We start from the raw sequence: 25939 nt of genomic DNA on the forward strand, positions 1-25939 counted from the left end.
ACACTGTCACCTGTATTGTTTGATCTCTCAAGCGGAACTAAGCTCTACCACACAACACAGTTACAATTACAAGCTAGAGTCGGTACTCATGCGCAGCCAGTGTTTTTACAGATGTTTCCAACAAACAATTATCATGTCACATTGATAGAGTCATGATATACTCAATCATTTGTTGGTACATGTAGATGAAGTCTATGAAATTCTGAAAACCATCTTTGTTTGAACAATATTTTCCAACTTTGAACTTGTCATGCTTGTCCCCGAAATAGACCTTATGTAGTGAGGTAATAATCATCCTACAATGTATGAACGCATAAACTTACATGACATTGGTATAGGTATATATATATTTTCGTGGGGATGTAAATTCGTTGATTTTGGTCAAAAAATGAAATCCACGAAAATTAATGATTTCACAGTACTATAAAAGTGGAAATATTTGCGGCATGGAAACTTTCACTTCTTTCTCTTTATTCCAATCTTGGATAATACACCCGCAAACATATTCAAACAGAAGATGGCTGTTCCATCTTTGACGATAATGAATTCATTATACAACATTTCTTGGGATTTCATCATAAAGTTGTTATCGAATGTAAGTATAAGCAATGAACATATTTTAGTTGGCATTCATAGCCAATATAAATGCCAACTGGACAGAGGAAAATTCAACATGAAATACTAACACGCTTTGAGGAATTTGCCTCTGTCCAGTTGACTTCATATTGGCTTTTAATGCCAAATGGAAGACTTTCTATGGTAAATAGATGCATAGTGCAAAAGTTGGCACACCACTTACTGTTAAATCTATGTGATCAGAATGCTACCCTATACCGGGGTATATAGGCCCATAATAACAAAATCAATTAGGAATTCTCTATTAAGTTCTTTTTAATGAATATGACATTTGTAATATACAATAATACAATTTATCAAAATATGCAAAACAAGTATTTATTTCCATGATTCTTTCAAACACATTCATACAACCTCTAATCAAACAGTGCCAGTATCACATGGCGAAGACTTTTGTTCATAATCTAAGTGAAAGTATACTTGTGACATTCCCACGAATTTATGAAACAATGCTTCTTGGGTGTGTCATAAAAAGGTAGAAGTTCCTAAATATAATTTCAATTAGGCTTTAGAGTAAATGCATATCATCGATTAATCATACCAACATTATATACAATTTATATAATCACAGATCCTATGTGAATATTGACATGTAGATCCCTCAATTTTGTAACTAACTTCTAATATCACAAGACTTGAGAAATACTTTTATACTGTAACAATTTTGTGTTCCAACACAAACCAATGTATACTGGAAACAAGATATAGGATAGACCCATTGATGTAGGACAATGGGATACAAACAGTTCATGCTGGAATGTTGGAACAGCAATAAACATAGGCTTTTACTACTATGTTTTTGGATCAAACATCTTTAAAAATAAGAATTTATATTTCACCAAAGTTATCATCATCTAACAAGTACTCTTACCAGACAATCAAAATATAATAATTTAAACCCAACTCTTATCTTTATACAAAGTGTTTTAAATTTGGTAATCATAGAAGAACCATAATGATGGTGTAATTATCTAGTGTCTATAAAATTGTGATGATAACTCTAGCATTGTGTTTACCTCAATATCCCAGTCTCCATTTCTAGGGTCTAAATCCAGGTTGACACAACAATAATCTTAACACTGGTTAATTATTCCCTTTTCAAACTTTCACCTATGTCTTGTGGCCATGGTTACTGATAACTCCTGTGATGATAAGTTGACCCTTGTATCCTTCTGTCAAAATCCTAAAATGGTTATCCCCCTTGTACCTATATATCTTATGACCAAATCCCTCTTAATAGTTTAGTCAAATAATGATAAATTTTGAGTATGGTATTAGACCAAACAAAACCTGAAGCAGTTGAGCAGACTAGATATCATCCCAACAATAGCAGACTGTTTGAGTACAGCCTTGTTGAGGCTATGGCTACCGTGTTATAAAGCTGTTATGTAATTAAAATTGGATAAAGCATAACAAGTAATAATTACAATAATCACACAAATTCTAAACTAATATAAAATTGATTTTAGAATGCACCTGAAACCTGTAGTATATTTTGGACTCAAAATTATTATGCACCAGAACGCCTAAAAGTTTCCATTGTTCTATATACTAGGACATATTTTTACACAGCTTGGGCTAAAACACATTCACTATGGTGTAATATAAGTCTTATCCATATACAACAAGTTAAAGGGTGAACAGCCTACAAACTGACACATAATAATGGACTATATGGCACACAAGAAAACTTAGATGTATATTTAAATGTATAATGCCCCTCATTATTGAGATATAGTGAGAAAAAAAATAAACACCTTGCATGGATAAAGTACATACCAGGAGATGAAAACTAACATGAAACATATAAATGAATTGAACCCAAAGATCTTTATAGAGTACATTGTATAACAATGTCAATAAGGTATAATGATGGCAATACAGGGTATCAAATGACAATTTTTTTGTTTACAACAAGCACTGTGTGCCACGACAATTATGATCTTACTTCAAAATCAAAGTCTCTCTTCAAAATATGTAGAAAATTGAAAATGTTATGAAATAAATAATTCCTATGAACACATAAACTGATAGTACAAATACAGTAACACCAATTGGTATAAAACGTGTGTGACATAATTGTCAGAACAATAAGATGTTTGGTCGGGGAAGGTATATTCTTACAAATAAAACTCATTTCAAATTCAACACAAATCTTAAACAACAATGTTATTCTCATTAATAACAGAGTAAGTCATACATGATGAGTGACACAAGGTGAAGCAAAATCTCATACTTAATTTTCTATTGAGTATAAAAACAAGATCTGTGTAAACCATAAAAAAGTCTACCAATAAATCTATACTACTACTTTATTGAGCAAGTGAAAAACGTAGAATAAAACGCTCTACATTACATATGGTAAATGTCCATCAATTCTCATATTAACTGTGATATACAAAGGTTACCTAAATTTTGTATTGTTATAATTATTATGTTATTAAATGAACTCCATTGTTATTAATTATTTTAATATTTTTTTAATTGACTGACCAGAATAATAACCCGTATACAATAGTGCACCATTAAGAATACATGTCAAAAATAAGAACAGAATATTTTGGAGGATTACAATGTTATGTGTAATATACACAAGTGAAAAAGTATCTTGAATAGACCAAGAATTTGTGGATCAGATAATCTTTGTTAATTATCTAGAATATACCGTATTTAACCTAAAGAGGACGCAGGGCACAGGTAACTGGTGATGAGGGCGCCCTTTTTAAGTTAATTATCTTAAGATATCCGAAACAGACTATATACCAAAAGCTTTGCTGCTAGACAGTCATCACTTCAAAGGGAACTGCCACAAACTTTGAAATGGACTATAGTTGGTTTACCCATGAAAATCCTTTGATGTTTTCTAGCATGTTGACCCGGATGTCTAGACAGGATACTGGCACACGCACCCCAAGGACATCAATCAGTGAAAGGGAACATGTCAACCTGTCAGCTGTCAGGATGAAAAGCTAGGAGAATAAGTTTAAACTGGATGTAATTAAGTTCGCTAAAGAAAATGGTAATAGCAGATATCATTAAAAAAAATGCGAAATCACAAATGCGTTAGATGGCACAGAAGACAATTTATTCATGGCCCAATCAGAACCAGCATCTGAATGTTTATGTTGCTCAAGCAGTTGAAAACACCAGCATAGATGTGCACAATGTTAACAATGAGCTTATATCTGAAAGCAACGACTCTAACTGTGATATGGATGATATGGTTGACGACTACTACGACTGTGCCAGTCCAGGTCATTGACATTTATTCTGTAAATTGGATAGGAAATAAAAATCTAGAGAAAGGTGAAGTACATTGTTTATTTGTGATACTAGCTGGACACTGCAGCATTTCATTACTTTTTTTTAAGAAAAAAAGACAGGGGTACCTTTATTACAGCACTTTAGGTCTAATACAGTACTATTTTTTCTGGTTTTTTAAGTAAAACAGATACATGTTACAAATTAAATGAATTTGGATACCCTTTTCACATGCAATGTTTCATACCTAGGTTCGGATAAAACGCTTCAATGTAGTATGTGATCAAATCACTGCACCAGAAAAAAATATTTACATCAGGAATATCACAAACACCATAATTAGGTTTTAATTCTTCTTAAGTTTTGCACAAATATGCAAGATATCTAAATTTCCTTATTGGACTTGCTCATCTGTTTTGGTTTTTGTTTGCCACAACTTCCAGTCTCACTTCTCCAAACAAGCTTTACTTCCACAGGATTAACAAAGAGACTAGCAGTGTATACAAGTTGCAAATAAAGGTCAATTCTAAACAGAAGATTATATCCTCCAAACTTCATGGTAAAGTTAATTTGAGCCTTCAGCTTGTAACGTGGGTGAAGCTTCCTCAGAGGATTTTAAAGAAGATGAGCTCATACTAATTTCTTGGACAATGGAGGCGAGTTCTTCATCCTCAGACAGATTTCCCTCACTGTAAGACAGATGTGGAGAGAGTCGGTATCCTCGGGCCGCAAAATTGGACAGTTTTCCACAGGAGGCTAACAGGAGTCCGAGATATGGAGGGGATGGCTTCATGGGCCTGGATATGTACTCCGGGTGGTACTGGACTGCGACAAAGTACTGGTGATCTACAGAGGTAAAAATACATAAAATATAACTTTAATTAGGGACAAATACACTACAAAATACTATTTCTATCTTTCCAATTAACACATGTTTATTTGATTTTAATTTGTCAAAATCAGCCCTTATCTAATCTGGGTCCTTGTGTAATCCAGTGTAATTGTTATACATTTCCTCTATCTGGGTCCTTGTGTAATCCAGTGTAATTGTTATACATTTCCTCTATCTGGGTCCTTGTGTAATCCAGTGTGTAATTGTTATACATTTCCTCTATCTGGGTCCTTGTGTAATCCAGTGTAATTGTTATACATTTCCTCTATCTGGGTCCTTGTGTAATCCAGTGTAATTGTTATACATTTCCTCTATCTGGGTCCTTGTGTAATCCAGTGTAATTGTTATACATTTCCTCTATCTGGGTCCTTGTGTAATCCAGTGTAATTGTTATACATTTCCTCTATCTGGGTCCTTGTGTAATCCAGTGTAATTGTTATACATTTCCTCTATCTGGGTCCTTGTGTAATCCAGTGTAATTGTTATACATTTCCTCTATCTGGGTCCTTGTGTAATCCAGTGTAATTATTGTTATACATTTCCTCTATCTGGGTCCTTGTGTAATCCAGTGTAATTGTTATACATTTCCTCTATAAATTTATAGTAATATTAATTAAACCTTTATGATTTGGTAAACTGGTTAAACCAGATAAATATGGTGGTACTGGTGACATCCAGTTTCAACAAGTTACACCATACTTAAAGTTTATAAACCTAAACAATAATTGATCAATGATTAATTTCTTTTTGTCATTTAATTTTTAACACAGTCATATTATCGATCACTCTCTTATGTACTATAAATCAAGAGTCTACAATTTACTTACTCTGTAGTTCCAGAATCTCCATTCTCTGTCCATCTTCACTCCTTCCTACAAACTTCATTCCTCGGTCCTCAAAGTCCTTGATATATTTTGGATTCACCTGCACAACAAAGTTCTTTATAGCATTTCCTACTCAAGTTTTATTGACACTATTAGACCAACAAGTCCAGACATGTTGAAAAAGTCTTATCAGACACTCAATCCAATCTGAAGACAAGCATTATTAAAGGTGTAAATCAATAGTTATGTCAGTGTTGTTCGAGACTACCCTACAACAGGAATTTTGATACAAGTGTTTCCCAATCTTGCACAGAAAAATCTAGCCCTTAGTCAAAATTACCTCATATCGATGGCGATGTCTTTCCTCAACAAATGAAGCATTGCCGTAAAGTTTCTCTGGAAAAGGAAGTCTTACATTTTATTTTGCAAATTATTCAGATAAACTATGTTTCAAGTAAAACATTAACAATCAATGTTAGTTGTATAAACATACTGTGAATATAAACTGTGAAATCAGATCAGAATCATAAACTGGTATCAGTTACTAGTAATAAGAAAATAAATGTTGACATTGTATTGTCTCAATCATCATTTTGTATTATCTTTTAAACTTAAAAACATTTCTTGAGCTATCAAAACAATGAGGGACAATCAACTTTTTTCTCGTTATTTTAAAACAATTATTCAAATATGCTGACAACAATCGGTTTACCTCATTTACATGTTATATGGTTTTAAATTTAAACTCAAAACAGTTGCTCATCTTTTCCTGGCTATCAAAGACAGCAATTTACAGAACCTGACACACGGCTGTTTCAATAAAGAAATAAAACGTGCATTACAGAGGACTTACTGATGATGGAATCATTTGTATTGAAGAGCGTGGTACGTTTCCCTAGTCTCATTGTTCCTCCCATCTGCCCTGGGTTGTGTTCAGGCATGTCAATCACCTAGCAACAGATGTAATACTGTTTGTTAAATCTTTGTGTCTTCAGGAAGACAGATGGACTGAAGGACAGACGGACGATCCGATTCCAGTATATCCCCACCCCAGCAATTAACTCTGTTGCGGAGGTTATAGAAATAAGAGGCATAGAAATAATAATGGACATAATCAAAAGTCAAATAGCTGAAATCATCTTTTATTTCATACTTAATATTAAAAAACTTGTTTATGTCTGACATGTTTAATGCAACTGAACTTTTTTCTGAAATTCTGTGGATAAGAGTGGTGAAAGAGTAATGTGAAAGACAGAAGGAAGAAAAGGAGGAAAACATATTTACCACAGGGTGTTTAGTGTGAGGGTCCAGTTCTGTAGAGTGGGCATCACTCCATCCTAACTCATTACGGGCAAACTCTATAGTAGCACATTGTAGACCTAGACACACACCTAAACAAAACAATGTGTACCATATATTTGATGTATAATGCACTGATAAAAGAATTTGAATTCCAATTCTTAATTGGGTCTATATATTTTCTCACTTTAATGATTGATGTAGTGAAAAAGTGATGCAAGCATTACATTACATTTTAAAGGGATAACCACAGAAATATACTTCTATAATGATAAAATGACAAGTTGATAAGTATCCTACTCAGAAAACATCCATCACTTGACAAGTTGTTAAGTATCCTACTCAGAAAACATCCATCACTTGACAAGTTGATAAGTATCCTACTCAGAAAACATCCATCACTTGACAAGTTGTTAAGTATCCTACTCAGAAAACATCCATCACTTGACAAGTTGTTAAGCAGCCTACTCAGAAAACATCCATCACTTGACAAGTTGTTAAGTATCCTACTCAGAAAACATCCATCACTTGACAAGTTGTTAAGTATCCTACTCAGAAAACATCCATCACTTGACAAGTTGATAAGCAGCCTACTCAGAAAACATCCATCACTTGACAAGTTGATAAGCAGCCTACTCAGAAAACATCCATCACTTGACAAGTTGTTAAGCAGCCTACTCAGAAAACATCCATCACTTGACAAGTTGTTAAGCAGCCTACTCAGAAAACATCCATCACTTGACAAGTTGATAAGTATCCTACTCAGAAAACATCCATCACTTGACAAGTTGTTAAGTATCCTACTCAGAAAACATCCATCACTTGATGGCCGTTTTACTGTTTAAGCGAGTTTAATATCAATATTAGGGTTACAGACAATAGAGGTCTTACCAAGGAAAGGCACGTTTTTTGTTCTCGCCCAATTTGTAGCCAATATCTTGCCCTCTGTTCCTCGTACACCAAACCCACCAGGGACCAGGATTCCACTGTTTCAAATAAAATTGGGACAAAATTAAGACAAAAAGTAAATCGAAAGTATTTATCAAAATTATCCATCTCTGGCTGCATTGTTATGTATTTTCTAATTTTCCAGTTATCTTAGATTGTGATTAGATAAGTTATTGGTTGTGAGGAAAGGAAGCGATTTCCTCACGGAAACAAATGGTATATCAATATTTCTAAAATGATGGTGATATGATATCTATTTTGATTGGATTATTTTCATGGTCTCACCATCATTAGATTGGCAGATACACTTAAGATGTTAAATACATGAGTTTACTCCTAAGGAAAGATTTATGAACATTAATGAAATGACTCTATACCAAATTGCCAAAGCCTAGTTTACTGAAATCAGATAACCTGTTTGTAGGGATCAATATAAAGAGCATTTCCCTGAGTACCTACTTGGAGCTAACTAACTGGTGCCAAGCTTCATGGTACTTTGATGGGTTCTCCTTCAACATTTCTACCTCCAAGTGTGTCGCCTCAATGTACTGAAAAATAAAATGTAGAACAATGCCATCAATTAGGTCATACAAAATTAACAATGAAATTGCTGGACACATAACTGGAATATGTATAAATAGTTTTGTAACACAGCTAAGCATTACTTTTTTTATAATTATTTCCGATAACCAGCAAGTCATTTATTAAGTACCAACCCACTCATATGTTGTATGCGTGTGGCGAGAGGTTTGGTAAACTGTGGTATGTTTGTGTCTTTTTTTGATAGTGAAGAAACCAAATCAACTTGATAATGCTACCTCTCCAAATCATATTCCCAAAATCGCTAAGCAGGACCTCATTACACAACAGATTAACCCTTAGTTAAATAGTCCCATTCGAATGATCTTGGCCCAAAAATGAAAAGCTCACACAGATTCAAATTGAAATTCTTTCATTCTTACTGCTATGTATACTGACCCTGAGGTTAAGTCTGTGACTGACAGACAGAGAGGAATGTTTCAGGGCTTTGATTACGGAGGCGTAGGCATCTTCTAGTCGTGTGTACTTGCCAACTAGAGCTATCGTAACCTCCTTCAACATACGGTCATACCTGTAAGTGAACATGCCCATTAAAACAAATTTTCAACACCTTACATATTACTTAGAATGTTTCCCTTTCATACACAAAATTGATGACTAACCACAAAAGGAAAGGACAAATTTTGATTAATCAAAATCTTCAACACTCAAGTTCTTAAATCAAAACACAATCACACCATCATATCAGTATTAATGTTATTGGATACAAGTTGGTTTTAGGAACAGATCATCCAATATTCATCCACTGAGATATCTCTAGCATTGATCTTTACCTAGAGAATATTGAACACCCCTGCATGTTAAACGGTACCTGTCTGCTAGGTCTCTCCACTTATACATGATGTTACTGGCCCGAGGGGAGGATAACTGGGACATTTTAAGTCTCTCTATTAGGTACGATGATACTCCCTGCTCTTGTAACAGTATAGGCACACGATAAATAGAGGATACATCATGGATAGAAAATACCTGCAAACAAATATGATCAACTTAAGCTAAAATCAATTTCTTATTTTCATTTTTTTTTGTTTTTGTTTTTGTTTGTTCTCTTTTCCAATAAAACTAAAGTTTTCAAGACAACATATATCTAGATTGTAATTATTATATAAACACCCATGAATTCTTGCTTCTATTCACACTATCCTTTACTTATGACCCAAATGTGTTTATAAGGCTGTAAATTCACACATGAATTTTTTCTCACTTATTACTGGTAAAAACGTAATCCCTGATATCTCAATAATTGCCATGTACAATGTATTTACCTGTTGGGGCTCTACGTGACAAAACAGTGAGATCTTTGACTTCACCGAGTCCTCTACTGGATTCTGACAGCGACATACAATCTAGAAAAAACATGGCAAACATCAACACTGTGATCTCAAGGTAAATGTACATAATTATCGTTATCGTATCTCAAAACTTTATGTTATACTGCATAAACCATTTTCTTTCATACCTATGGGTGTAATACTGGCTGGTTTAGGGCAATACACTCATGTCGCCTGGGGCTGTATTGCATGGCTACCCATGCAATAAAGCCTCGTGACGTCATGGCGTCAATAAAATTTCTATTTCCTCGGTAAAATTTGAACATTTTTTTTCTCACAAACTTGACTGGTTTTACTATAAAATATGCAAACAACGGAATTTGTGTTGAAAATAACATGTATGAAAAATTAACTTTCAGTCGTGGATGTCTTCGAGTTTATTTCAAAATGGTGGGATATTATAGCTGTAAAATTGCAATTAAACGTCAATGTATGAAAGAAAAATTCTCTTTCATAAGTGGATATGAAGGATAGGGATATTCTACCCTCGAGATCACAAAATCTTGCAAAACCCTCGACAAGCCTCAGGTTTTACTACATTTTGTGACCCTCGGGTAGAATACCCCTATCCTTCCTATCCACATATGAAAGAGTCTTATAATCATTATGGACACATTTAAAATCTTACCAGATCAGGGCTAAGGCCCAGACCACGGAGCTCCCTCACACTAGACTGGGTCGGTTTAGACTTCTGTTCTCCTGTGGCTTGTGGCTGTAATCAAATTAAAGCATGTTAAAGCCTACATTACAATGCATGTCAATGAAGTTAATCTGCTCCCCTTCCTGCTCTATTATGAAGGCGAAATTTCTTTATCTTGCCACTCTTTTCAAATCATTCTTGAGCACAAATTATATAATTAGTGTACTAATTAAAATAATGCAATAGAGAATGACTCCTTATACGCTAAAATTACAGCAAATATTATTATCATAAAACATGTTCAGATGAAAATGTTCTTTCTTGCTTTATTGTCATTGGATACCAATGCGTCATGCGTTTAGGTGCCAACCTCCACAACATACACACATGTAAATGGCTTACCTAGGCCATGAAAACCTACTGGCCATGGTACCTCCAAAAACAAGGACATAGTCATTCAGATCCCCCGCCAATGGAGATATCAAAGCTGAAGTAAGTTTGATTGTGGATACTTATGTGTATAAAAAAACAGGAAAAAGGAAGTTGAGCTAAAGAAAGATGGAGTATAATTCAAGTAGAGCGGGGCTGCAATTGTTGAATCAGGTATACAGCCTTGACATTTATATTAGACTATATACACAAAGATGGGTGGAGTTTTGCAAAGTAACATTTACCATTTACCATGATATTTTCAGCAATGTTTCCATGGTAACGGAAAAAGTGCAAAAAATGAAAATCTAAAAATAGCAAAAGGTACTACTAGACCATAAAAAGAATGTGTCTATGAAGTTTCATGGAAATATCTCTACTGGTTTTAGAGTTATGCTCCGGAAATGAACCTGCTACAAAAATATGATATTTTCAGCAATGTTTCTATGGTTACAGAAAAAAGCACAAAAAGTGAAAACCTAAAAATAGCAAAAGGCACTACTAGACCATAAGAACAATGTGTCTATGAAGTTTCATGGAAATATCTCTGCTGGATTTAGAGTTGTGCTCCGGAAACGATTCTTACACAAAACTCTGCCATTTTCAGCAATGTTTCCATGGTTACAGAAAAAAGTACAAAAAGTGAAAACCTTAAAATAGCAAAAGGCACTACTAGACCATAAGACCAATGTTTCTATGAAGTTTCGTGGAAATATCTCTTCTGGTTTTAGAGTTATGCTCCGGAAACGAACCTGGTACAAAAATATGATATTTTCAGCAATGTTTCCATGGTTACAGAAAAAATGCAAAAAATGAAAACCTAAAAATAGCAAAAGGCACTACTAGACCATAAGACCAATGTGTGTATGAAGTTTCGTGGAAATATCTCTACTGGTTTTAGAGTTATGCTCCGGAAACCATTCGTACGGACGGACGGAACCCATTTGTGTGGCTCTTACCTGTGGAACAAGACTGACGTGGACAAGACAATAATCCTCCCTTTTCACACGGAACTGGAAGAACTGGCGAAATCCTTCTATAAACGGCATGCCTTCTATATCACCGATAGTGCCACCTAGCTGTCAACAAAAACAATAAAAGGCCTGTAACTCTCTATTAGCTGAATAAGTGCATTTATGTAGACTTACCTCTTCTATACTTCTGGCTGTTCTTTGTCCCTGTCCACTGGGACCTTGGCCACCCTTTATAAAGACTTACCTCTACTATACAAACATCTGGTTGTACTTTGTCCCCGTCCACTGGGACCTTGGCTACCCTTTATAAAGACTTACATCTACTATACAAACTTCTGGCTGTACATTGTCCCTGTCCACTGGGACCTTGGCTACCCATTATATAGACTTACCCCTACTATACAAACTTCTGGCTGTACATTGGTGCTTTGTCCCTGTCCACTGGGACCATGGCCAGCCATTATATAGACTTACCCCTACTATACAAACTTCTGGCTGTACATTGTCCCTGTCCACTGGGACCATGGCCACCCATTATATAGACTTACCCCTACTATACAAACTTCTGACTGTACATTGGTGCTTTGTCCCTGTCCACTGGGACCATGGCCACCCATTATATAGACTTACCTCTACTATACAAACTTCTGACTGTACATTGGTGCTTTGTCCCTGTCCACTGGGACCATGGCCAGCCATTATATAGACTTACCCCTACTATACAAACTTCTGACTGTACATTGGTGCTTTGTCCCTGTCCACTGGGACCATGGCCAGCCATTATATAGACTTACCCCTACTATACAAACTTCTGGCTGTACATTGTCCCCGTCCACTGGGACCATGGCCACCCATTATATAGACTTACCCCTACTATACAAACTTCTGACTGTACATTGTCCAAGTCCACTGGATCCTTGGCCACCCTTTATAAAGACTTACCCCTACTATACAAATTTCTGGCTGTACATTGGTGCTTTGTCCCTGTCCACTGGGACCATGGCCACCCATTATATAGACTTACCCCTACTATACAAACTTCTGGCTGTACATTGTCCCCGTCCACTGGGACCTTGGCTACCCTTTATAAAGACTTACCTCTACTATGCAAACTTCTGGCTGTACATTGGTGCTTTGTCCCTGTCCACTGGGACCTTGGCCACCCTTTATATAGACTTACCTCTACTATACAAACTTCTGGCTGTACATTGTCCCTGTCCACTGGGACCTTGGCCACCCTTTATATAGACTTACCTCTACTATACAAACTTCTGGCTGTAAATTGTCCCTGTCCACTGGGACCTTGGCCACCCTTTATATAAATTTACCTTTACTATACAAACTTCTGACTGTATATTGTCCCTGTCCACTGGGACCTTGGCCACCCTTTATATAAATTTACCTCTTCTATACTTCTGGCTGTACATTGGTGCTTTGTCCCTGTCCACTGGGACCATGGCCACCCATTATATAAACTTACCCCTACTATACAAACTTCTGGCTGTACATTGTCCCCGTCCACTGGGACCTTGGCTACCCTTTATTAAGACTAACCTCTACTATACAAACTTCTGGCTGTACATTGGTGCTTTGTCCTTGTCCACTAGGACCTTGGCCACCCTTTATATAGACTTACCTCTACTATACAAACTTCTGGCTGTATATTGTCCCTGTCCACTGGGACCTTGGCCACTCTTTATATAGACTCTTTATATAGACTTACCTCTTCTATACTTCTGGCTGTACTTTGTCCCTGTCCACTGGGACCATGGCCACCCTTTATATAGACTTACCTCTTCTATACTTCTGGCTGTACTTTGTCCCTGTCCACTGGGACCATGGCCACCCTTTATATAGACTTACCTCTACTATACTTCTGGCTGTACTTTGTCCCTGTCCACTGGGACCATGGCCACCCTTTATATAGACTTACCTCTACTATACTTCTGGCTGTACTTTGTCCCTGTCCACTGGGACCTTGGCCACCCTTTATATAGACTTACCTCTACTATACAAACTTCTGGCTGTACATTGTCCCTGTCCACTGGGACCTTGGCCACCCTTTATATAAATTTACCTCTTCTATACTTCTGGCTGTACATTGGTGCTTTGTCCCTGTCCACTGGGACCATGGCCACCCATTATATAAACTTACCCCTACTATACAAACTTCTGGCTGTATATTGTCCCTGTCCACTGGGACCATGGCCACCCATTATACAGACTTACCCCTACTATACAAACTTCTGGCTGTACATTGTCCCTGTCCACTGGGACCTTGGCAACTCTTTATATAGACTTACCTCTTCTATACTTCTGGCTGTACTTTGTCCCTGTCCACTGGGACCTTGGCCACCCTTTATATAGACTTACCTCTACTATACAAACTTCTGGCTGTACATTGTCCCAGTCCACTGGGACCTTGGCCACCCTTTATATAGACTTACCTCTACTATACAAACTTCTGGCTGTACATTGTCTCCGTCCACTGGGACCTTGGCCACCCTTTCTACCCATTCTTGTATAGCATCTGTGATATGGGGCACAACTGTTAACAAAAAAAACCCATCTAAATTAAATATTGGTTTTAAGGACTAATTCTCAAAAATAAATAACTACATTGCAGTATCTCTTTCCAAATCACTTGGAATAAAATGCATTATAGTTTCTATTTTTGAATAAAAGAAATTTCATACGGCCATGCAACCAATAAGTCATTAAGCATAAAATCAGAATTAGATTGCAGTAACAAATTTAATTTTAAATTCCAAGCTTGTTGTTCGATGCATTGTCATTGAACATTGGTCCTTAGAACAATATATGCATTATAGCTAGTGACTAATGTAAGACAACTTGAGAAATATGCCTTTAATTCTTTCGCGGAAATATCAATTTCAATGGATGACCATCGTCGGAGACCCACGGGTGATCGCACTATACACTACGCCACACTTATCACCCGTGGGGCAGCTCGATCTCAGAGCACCGCTTTGATGAAGTTACTCTACAAATAGAAACCAATCAACTTAACTCTTTAACAAGAGGCCCAGAGGGCCTGTATCGCTCACCTGGTTTGTAATGCCAAGTAATGTTCTGAATACAAGTTAATTGTTTATTTTCTGAAGGAATTTAAATATTAACCTCTAATTCCCCTATTGGGCCCCACTTTTTCTGCTCCAGGGGGTCAAAGCCAAAATTTATACGAATTCTGTTTACCCCAAGGATGTTTCTGGCCAAATTTGGGTGGTACAATCCATGCAGAACTCAAGGACAATTAGCGATTTTTAGGATTTACCTCTATTTCCCCTATTGGGCCCCGCCCCTCCTGCCCCTTGGTGGGTCAGAGCCAAAATTTATACAAGTTCTGTTCCCCTTCTCCCAAGGATGTTTCTGGCCAAATTTGGTTACAATCCATGCAGAACTCAAGGACAATTAGCGATTTATAGGATTTACCTCTATTTCCCCTATTGGGCCCCGCCCCTCCTGCCACCTGGTGGGTCAGAGCCAAAATTTATACAAGTTCTGTTCCCCTTCCCCCAAGGATGTTTCTGGCCAAATTTGGTTACAATCCATGCAGAACTCTAGGACAAGTAACGATTTATAGGATTTACCTCTATTTCCCCTATTGGGCCCCGCCCCTCCTGCCCCCTGGTGGGTCAGATAGCCAAAATTTATACAAGTTCTGTTCCCCTTCCCCCAAGGATGTTTCTGGCCAAATTTGGTTACAATCCATGCAGAACTCTAGGACAAGTAGCGATTTATAGGATTTACTTCTATTTCCCCTATAGGGACCCGCCCCTCCTGCCCCCGGGGGGTCAGAGCCAAAATTTATACAAGTTCTGTTCCCCTTCCCCCAAGGATGTTTCTGGCCAAATTTGGTTACAATCCATCCAGAACCCTATGACTAGTAGCGATTTAAAGGATTTACTTCTATTTCCCCTATAGGGCCCCGCCCCTCCTGCCCCCTGGTGGGTCAGAGCCAAAATTTATACAAGTTCTGTTCCCCTTCCCCCAAGGATGTTTCTGGCCAAATTTGGTTACAATCCATGCAGAACTCTAGGACAAGTAGCAATTTATAGAATTTACCTCTATTTCCCCTATTGGACCCCGCCCCTCCTGCCCCGGGGGGTCAGAGCCAAAATTTATACAAGTTCTGTTCCCCTTCCCCCAAGGATGTTTCTGGCCAAATTTGGTTACAATCCATCCAGAACTTTATGACTAGTAGCGATTTAAAGGAAATGTTGACGGACGGACGGACGACGGACGCCCGCCATGACATAAGCTCACCGGCCCTTCGGGCCAGGTGAGCTAAAAATGATAACTCCTCAGTTTGGAGGGAGAATATTTATGGATATCAATGTTGTTTATGTACAGCTTCTGTGAAGCGTATGTTACCTCCAATCTCATTGGCTAAAAATTTGGCAGGAAAATCTGTTGTGGCCAAACAGCATTTGATGAAGCAACTTGCTCTGAGATTGAGCTGTCCCATGTGTGATAAGTGTAGCGTAGTGTAGTGCAATCAACTGTGGGTCACTGACGATGATGGATGACAGACCATTTACAAAAGATTAAAGAGCAATTTGAATGGCTCACCATTAGATAATGGTTGACAATACTCAAAAAATGTCTGACAAATGACAGGCAATTAAGTTATAACATCACTTGTTCTCGTTTCAAGATTTACACTGTGTTCTATGTTATCACACTGTGCATTTTTATAAATATCGATTGCATGACTTTAATGTTATATAATTAGATTAGAGAAGAACAGGAGTGATATAGCTACACTGACTGTCTGTGCAGAGACTTGTTTAAAATAGGTTTTACATTGTCAGACAGAGTTTTCTGTCTGTATCTTAATGGCTTAGCTGTTTTATGTTTGGATGTGTTATTATGAAACACATTAAATAGAGTATGGCAATTTTATAGTTTAATTATGTTGTGCAAGATATTTAAAATTCACACATACAAAATGTACAATGCACAATGTTAACAACAGGTTGGATGAAACATACAATTTAAATTCCATTATTGATATAAAAAATATCCTTTTAAGATATATATCATTTCATTACATGCGCTACTGGTAAACAGAGCATGTCATTTCCTAAAGTTGTGAGAGATTGTATATTTTTCCATCTAATAACATTGTGTGAATGACGTGTGAGAGTACATATTATACTTTTATCTGTTTTTAGGTCTTCTCCCAAATAAATATTTTGTAACAACTGATGTGCTGCTGTCATATGTGACCCATGCTACATATATACATGTAAATGTATTGACTTCCTTATCCTTGGATGACGTTGACGCTTTATTGACTTTGTTTGATTTATATTTACTATCCAATGAACAAATTAATACCTTGCACAGTTTTTCCAAGGTAGTCTCCCCTTCTCTCCCGATTGATGACATGTTGATATATTTTCCCGGTGGTGATGTTGTTGTCGCGATGAAGTTTGATGTCCATGAAACGTTCGTAATTCCCAAGATCGAGATCAACCTCACCACCATCATCCAATACAAATACCTCTCCTACAACACAAGTATGTATAAACTCTTGGTCAAAACACTGGACAAATATGTACAACCAATACAAATACCTCTCCTACAACACAAGTAAATAAACTCTCGGTCAAAACACTGGACAAATATGTACAACCAATACAAATACCTCTCCTACAACACAAGTAAATAAACTCTCGGTCAAAACACTGGACAAATATGTACAACCAATACAAATACCTCTCCTACAACACAAGTAAATAAACTCTTGGTCAAAATACTGGACAAAGATGTACAACCAATACAAAAACCTCTCCTACAACAAGAGTATATAAACTCTTGGTCAAAATACTGGACAAAGATGTACAACCAATACAAAAACCTCTCCTACAACAAGAGTATATAAACTCTTGGTCAAAATACTGGACAAAGATGTACAACCAATACAAAAACCTCTCCTACAACAAGAGTATATAAACTCTTGGTCAAAACACTGGACAAAGATGTACAACCAATACAAAAACCTCTCCTACAACACAAGTAAATAAACTCTTGGTCAAAATACTGGACAAAGATGTACAACCAATACAAAAACCTCTCCTACAACAAGAGTAAATAAACTCTCGGTCAAAACACTGGACAAAGATGTACAACCAATACAAAAACCTCTCCTACAACAAGAGTATATAAACTCTTGGTCAAAATACTGGACAAAGATGTACAACCAATACAAAAACCTCTCCTACAACACAAGTAAATAAACTCTTGGTCAAAACACTGGACAAAGATGTACAACCAATACAAAAACCTCTCCTACAACACAAGTAAATAAACTCTTGGTCAAAATACTGGACAAAGATGTACAACCAATACAAAAACCTCTCCTACAACACAAGTAAATAAACTCTTGGTCAAAACACTGGACAAAGATGTACAACCAATACAAAAACCTCTCCTACAACAAGAGTTTATAAACTCTTGGTCAAAATACTGGACAAAGATGTACAACCAATACAAAAACCTCTCCTACAACACAAGTATATAAACTCTTGGTCAAAATACTGGACAAAGATGTACAACCAATACAAAAACCTCTCCTACAACAATAGTAAATAAACTCTTGGTCAAAATACTGGACAAAGATGTACAACCAATACAAAAACCTCTCCTACAACAAGAGTAAATAAACTCTCGGTCAAAACACTGGACAAAGATGTACAACCAATACAAATACCTCTCCTACAACACAAGTAAATAAACTCTCGGTCAAAACACTGGACAAAGATGTACAACCAATACAAAAACCTCTCCTACAACAAGAGTAAATAAACTCTCGGTCAAAACACTGGACAAAGATGTACAACCAATACAAAAACCTCTCCTACAACAAGAGTACATAAACTCTTGGTCAAAATACTGGACAAAGATGTACAACCAATACAAATACCTCTCCTACAACACAAGTATATAAACTCTCGGTCAAAATACTGGACAAAGATGTACAACCAATACAAATACCTCTCCTACAACAAGAGTAAATAAACTCTTGGTCAAAACAATGGACAAAGATGTACAACCAATACAAATACCTCTCCTACAACACAAGTAAATAAACTCTTGGTCAAAACACTGGACAAAGATGTACAACCAATACAAATACCTCTCCTACAACACAAGTATATAAACTCTCGGTCAAAACACTGGACAAAGATGTACAACCAATACAAATACCTCTCCTACAACACAAGTATATAAACTCTCGGTCAAAATACTGGACAAATATGTACAACCAATACAAATACCTCTCCTACAACACAAGTATATAAACTCTCGGTCAAAACACTGGACAAAGATGTACAACCAATACAAATACCTCTCCTACAACACAAGTATATAAACTCTCGGTCAAAACACTGGACAAAGATGTACAACCAATACAAATTACTCTCCTACAACACAAGTATATAAACTCTCGGTCAAAATACTGGACAAATATGTACAACCAATACAAATACCTCTCCTACAACACAAGTATATAAACTCTCGGTCAAAACACTGGACAAAGATGTACAACCAATACAAATACCTCTCCTACAACAAGAGTATATAAACTCTTGGTCAAAATACTGGACAAAGATGTACAACCAATACAAATACCTCTCCTACAACACAAGTAAATAAACTCTCGGTCAAAACACTGGACAAAGATGTACAACCAATACAAATACCTCTCCTACAACACAAGTATATAAACTCTTGGTCAAAATACTGGACAAAGATGTACAACCAATACAAATACCTCTCCTACAACACAAGTAAATAAACTCTCAGTCAAAACACTGGACAAAGATGTACAACCAATACAAATACCTCTCCTACAACACAAGTAAATAAACTCTCGGTCAAAACACTGGACAAAGATGTACAACCAATACAAATACCTCTCCTACAACAAGAGTAAATAAACTCTTGGTCAAAACACTGGACAAAGATGTACAACCAATACAAATACCTCTCCTACAACACAAGTATATAAACTCTCGGTCAAAACACTGGACAAAGATGTACAACCAATACAAATACCTCTCCTACAACAAGAGTAAATAAACTCTTGGTCAAAACACTGGACAAAGATGTACAACCAATACAAATACCTCTCCTACAACACAAGTAAATAAACTCTTGGTCAAAACACTGGACAAAGATGTACAACCAATACAAATACCTCTCCTACAACACAAGTATATAAACTCTCGGTCCAAAACACTGGACAAAGATGTACAACCAATACAAATACCTCTCCTACAACACAAGTATATAAACTCTCGGTCAAAATACTGGACAAATATGTACAACCAATACAAATACCTCTCCTACAACACAAGTATATAAACTCTCGGTCAAAACACTGGACAAAGATGTACAACCAATACAAATACCTCTCCTACAACACAAGTATATAAACTCTCGGTCAAAATACTGGACAAATATGTACAACCAATACAAATACCTCTCCTACAACACAAGTATATAAACTCTCGGTCAAAACACTGGACAAAGATGTACAACCAATACAAATACCTCTCCTACAACACAAGTATATAAACTCTCGGTCAAAACACTGGACAAAGATGTACAACCAATACAAATACCTCTCCTACAACAAGAGTATATAAACTCTTGGTCAAAATACTGGACAAAGATGTACAACCAATACAAATACCTCTCCTACAACACAAGTAAATAAACTCTCGGTCAAAACACTGGACAAAGATGTACAACCAATACAAATACCTCTCCTACAACACAAGTATATAAACTCTTGGTCAAAATACTGGACAAAGATGTACAACCAATACAAATACCTCTCCTACAACACAAGTATATAAACTCTCGGTCAAAATACTGGACAAATATGTACAACCAATACAAATACCTCTCCTACAACACAAGTATATAAACTCTCGGTCAAAACACTGGACAAAGATGTACAACCAATACAAATACCTCTCCTACAACAAGAGTATATAAACTCTTGGTCAAAATACTGGACAAAGATGTACAACCAATACAAATACCTCTCCTACAACACAAGTAAATAAACTCTCGGTCAAAACACTGGACAAAGATGTACAACCAATACAAATACCTCTCCTACAACACAAGTATATAAACTCTTGGTCAAAATACTGGACAAAGATGTACAACCAATACAAATACCTCTCCTACAACAAGAGTATATAAACTCTCGGTCAAAACACTGGACAAAGATGTACAACCAATACAAATACCTCTCCTACAACACAAGTATATAAACTCTCGGTCAAAACACTGGACAAAGATGTACAACCAATACAAATACCTCTCCTACAACAAGAGTAAATAAACTCTTGGTCAAAACACTGGACAAAGATGTACAACCAATACAAATACCTCTCCTACAACACAAGTAAATAAACTCTTGGTCAAAACACTGGACAAAGATGTACAACCAATACAAATACCTCTCCTACAACACAAGTATATAAAACTCTTGGTCAAAATACTGGACAAAGATGTACAACCAATACAAATACCTCTCCTACAACAAGAGTATATAAACTCTCGGTCAAAACACTGGACAAAGATGTACAACCAATACAAATACCTCTCCTACAACACAAGTATATAAACTCTCGGTCAAAACACTGGACAAAGATGTACAACCAATACAAATACCTCTCCTACAACAAGAGTAAATAAACTCTTGGTCAAAACACTGGACAAAGATGTACAACCAATACAAATACCTCTCCTACAACACAAGTAAATAAACTCTTGGTCAAAACACTGGACAAAGATGTACAACCAATACAAATACCTCTCCTACAACACAAGTATATAAACTCTTGGTCAAAACACTGGACAAAGATGTACAACCAATACAAATACCTCTCCTACAACACAAGTATATAAACTCTCGGTCAAAACACTGGACAAAGATGTACAACCAATACAAATACCTCTCCTACAACACAAGTATATAAACTCTCGGTCAAAACACTGGACAAAGATGTACAACCAATACAAATACCTCTCCTACAACACAAGTAAATAAACTCTCGGTCAAAACACTGGACAAAGATGTACAACCAATACAAATACCTCTCCTACAACACAAGTATATAAACTCTTGGTCAAAATACTGGACAAAGATGTACAACCAATACAAATACCTCTCCTACAACACAAGTATATAAACTCTCGGTCAAAACACTGGACAAAGATGTACAACCAATACAAATACCTCTCCTACAACACAAGTATATAAACTCTCGGTCAAAATACTGGACAAATATGTACAACCAATACAAATACCTCTCCTACAACACAAGTATATAAACTCTCGGTCAAAACACTGGACAAAGATGTACAACCAATACAAATACCTCTCCTACAACACAAGTATATAAACTCTCGGTCAAAATACTGGACAAATATGTACAACCAATACAAATACCTCTCCTACAACACAAGTAAATAAACGCTTGGTCAAAACACTGGACAAAGATGTACAACCAATACAAAAACCTCTCCTACAACAAGAGTATATAAACTCTCGGTCAAAACACTGGACAAATATGTACAACCAATACAAATACCTCTCCTACAACACAAGTATATAAACTCTCGGTCAAAATACTGGACAAAGATGTACAACCAATACAAATACCTCTCCTACAACAAGAGTATATAAACGCTCGGTCAAAACACTGGACAAAGATGTACAACCAATACAAATACCTCTTTACTATCACATTACATAATAGAAGCCATGGAAACCAAGGACAAAATGAATATGTGACTTACCATGTTCGTACGGTGAGAATGTTCCAGCATCAATGTTGATGTAAGGGTCAATCTTAATGGAGGTGACTCTGATGCCACACGACTTGAGGATGACCCCGAGACTGCTGGCGATGACACCTTTACCGATGCCACTGATGACACCACCTGTCACCAGAATGTACTTCATGCTGTCGCCCACTGCTTTCCTGATAAGGCTCGCCAGTGTGTTATAGCAATCTACAGGAATAGGAACTCAATATGATATAGTATAGAACTTTCCTTAGTGTATGAAAACAATAATATTGTTAGATAGAGCAGTAGGTTTCATATAAACATTGTATGTAAACAATTAGGAATCATAGGAACAATACAGCTAAAGTGTTCCGAGTTGCTAATATATGCAGTTTTGCAATGTTTGATTATCATCTATGTCAGTCACACCTGTATACTTCACCAGTCATATGTAAATCAAACTCTTGGTAGACATGCATTGGCTCATGACCAGCTCTCATTACTAAAATGTTATTGGATAGAAGTAGCGATTCAGACACATAAAGATAAAGGAAAATTAAATGAAATCAGTCCAACCCATTGCATGTACAGTTTAAAATTTACATGTGTATCCCAAAAGAAAAATTATAGTCCAATACCCCCTTCACCTCCAAACCCCACAAGTTGCTAATTATATAATTATAAGGCTAAAGAGGAAAATCCTGAACTTAGAAGTATGTGTTTGCATATAATGTGCCAGCTGACTTCATACAATTGCATTATGAATTATAAATAATTATGACTCAGAATGCCTGGGTAACGTATTTGGCATATGCATGAGGTTTAAATTACAAAATATATACATATGGTACATTGTATACCGTTTATTAATATTGTACATGTGCATATGTACACTGGCTATTTGTAATTAAGGCCATTGCCATTAATATAAAACATCAATTTAAAATCCAAATCCAGTATTAAAACACCAAATAATAAATAATAGACAGATGCTATACAATAATTTGTATGTAGTCTCCCTAATATATAATTCTGGCTTGATGTATTGGTCATATAAGGTAGGTTCTCACACAACAGTCAGTGAGACAATTATCATTTTGGTGGACACAAAAGTTGTCAGGTATATAGCATCTAGAGTTTATTGTTATTGACATGCAAATAAAATCATCATAACTAAAAAAAAATATGCATAGCATAGCATGCTATAATTTTTATTACATTGTTTATCAGTAAATTTACATGTTGCTATCCTTTTGAAATGACTATCTTGGTGTTAATTAATCCTCAACACTAATTTATGCAAAGAATTATACCTTATATTAGCATAGACCATTTAGTGTAATCTGGCCAGACACAAGGCTTAAGCTAGCTTGTCGTACATTCTGAATGGCACCTATCTGTCACCGCAATTTATGTAGGATTTGGCAAGTCCAAATAACTGATTTTCAAATCATGATGAGTCCCCAGCTAGTACTAACAATATACAGGGTTCTCAAAATTTCGGTCACACATGCACACTCCTCTAGGCGAGTCCTGCAAATCATGATCATTGTGTCAAAATGTCTAACATATGCATGGTGCAAAGGTCAATGTAAACTAGGCTACATAAAGATGTAGTTATAATACTACTAATACTACTAAGTTTACTAGGCCTACTGTAGGCCTGGCCTACAATAACTTGAATAAGACTATAGATCTACAATATTATAATTTTCACATGTTATAATTTTTCAACAAAGAATAAATGTAAATGCCAAACCAACTGGTTTATGTATACACAATATATGTTAAACGGATGTAATAAATCGGAACCATCATGAAATTCATCGTGCTACATGTTTTAACAGCTGATCGCAAAAACTGCTAACCACGTGCCTGTCTATTTTTCTCCTGTGAACTTTGAATGATTAATCTGATAATTTCAATTCCGATTTCTGCAACAGAAAACAGAATCTAATTTGGTAAATATAGTTATACCACGCGACAAACATTAATTAGATTTTATAGAGGTTTTCTTGCTTTTTATGGAGAAAAAATCTTACCTCGACCAGTAGGTTAAATTGTTTATTCTCCGTTTGTGATATGGCGCGGTTCTGGTGATAAAGTCCGAGGCAATCCGAAGTAAGAAGGGTAAATGCCATTCCGGATGACTGATTCCGGAAAAAATAAACAGTTCATATGTCTTCTAAGGTAGCAGTGTACAGTAAGACCGAATGGCCATAGGTAAGATTTTTATTAAGCAGAAAGCCCCTGTTTTATTATATGCATTAAAAAATATGTATATATCCTAAAATTGGTGAATTCAATCTAAAGAATTATATGCAGGCTTCACATTTGCATAAAGAAATTCCCCAAAATGGGTTCGAGATTAATGGTTTAGAGGGTGTCCGAATGTGCGTCTCGGATGGAAAAACTCTAAGTACTGTAGCCGGGGTACGAGGTAAGATTGCTCAAAAGTTTAATGATATACCTATGTCGAAATAGGCTCAGTTCCGCTATCACGGCAGGGATGCTTGGTTTTAAACTATGTCCAAGAAAAAAAATATTCCTAGAGGGGGTGTAATTTTGGGTTGAAAATCCTAATTTTTAGCATTTAAAAAAAAAATTTGGTTACCATGGTTTTTACAGGCTCACAAAACCACAAAAAGCAGACCTGTCCAAAAATGAACTCTGCATAACAATTGCAAATGTTGTGTAGATTAAAAATATATATACTTTTATATAGATGCCATTTAAGGTTAAAAAGCTGTGTGTACATATTTAAAGCCTGCACTTTATTTTGCTGAATTTTTCAAATCTACTATACACTGCCACCTAAGGCTACCTGTCCATTTTTATATAATATTGATTAAAATAAATATGAAATAAAAAAAAAAAGCCTTACAAAAAATAAAAAGTAAGAGAATCCTGAAAATAATTTCATGGTACAATGAAAGTAGTTTTTGAGTAAATTTACCATGGTCATTATATGTACCTCTATTTAAAATAATTAAATAATTTGAATTTAGTAAATAGTTTTCATTGCAATTTTGTTAATTTCTCAATACATTATTAACTATAATGCCACTAATGATATTCTTCTAATCTGTTGAGCTTAGTATATTAGACAACAGCATCACCTGAAGACCTGCAAAAGCTCTCAGGAAATCAGATTTGATCTACTATTTTCTTTAACATTTTTTTTTACATGTATATGATTTTGGAGTGTTGAAAATAAAGCCATTACCTCAGCATAATCAACTTAATCTTAATCAACATTA

General features: G+C 36.0%; 1 protein-coding gene across 1 annotated transcript; it reads right to left on the bottom strand.

The window, feature by feature from the left end:
• Positions 1-873: 873 nt before the first annotated feature.
• On the bottom strand, positions 874-24826 carry LOC138336191 (CTP synthase 1-like). The gene is made up of 16 exons (XM_069285538.1): positions 24722-24826; positions 22689-22904; positions 17199-17369; positions 14282-14382; positions 11820-11939; positions 10420-10503; positions 9726-9806; positions 9272-9429; positions 8839-8971; positions 8320-8408; positions 7804-7898; positions 6898-7004; positions 6467-6563; positions 5954-6009; positions 5617-5713; positions 874-4743 (listed from the first exon to the last, which is right to left on the bottom strand). Exons 2-16 carry the CDS (start codon positions 22852-22854, stop codon positions 4463-4465), a joined length of 1836 nt encoding a protein of 611 aa, XP_069141639.1. The 5' UTR covers positions 22855-22904; positions 24722-24826; the 3' UTR covers positions 874-4462.
• Positions 24827-25939: the final 1113 nt, after the last annotated feature.

The sequence above is a fragment of the Argopecten irradians genome, chromosome 1, assembly GCF_041381155.1.
Source record: "Argopecten irradians isolate NY chromosome 1, Ai_NY, whole genome shotgun sequence".
NCBI lineage: Eukaryota > Metazoa > Mollusca > Bivalvia > Pectinida > Pectinidae > Argopecten > Argopecten irradians.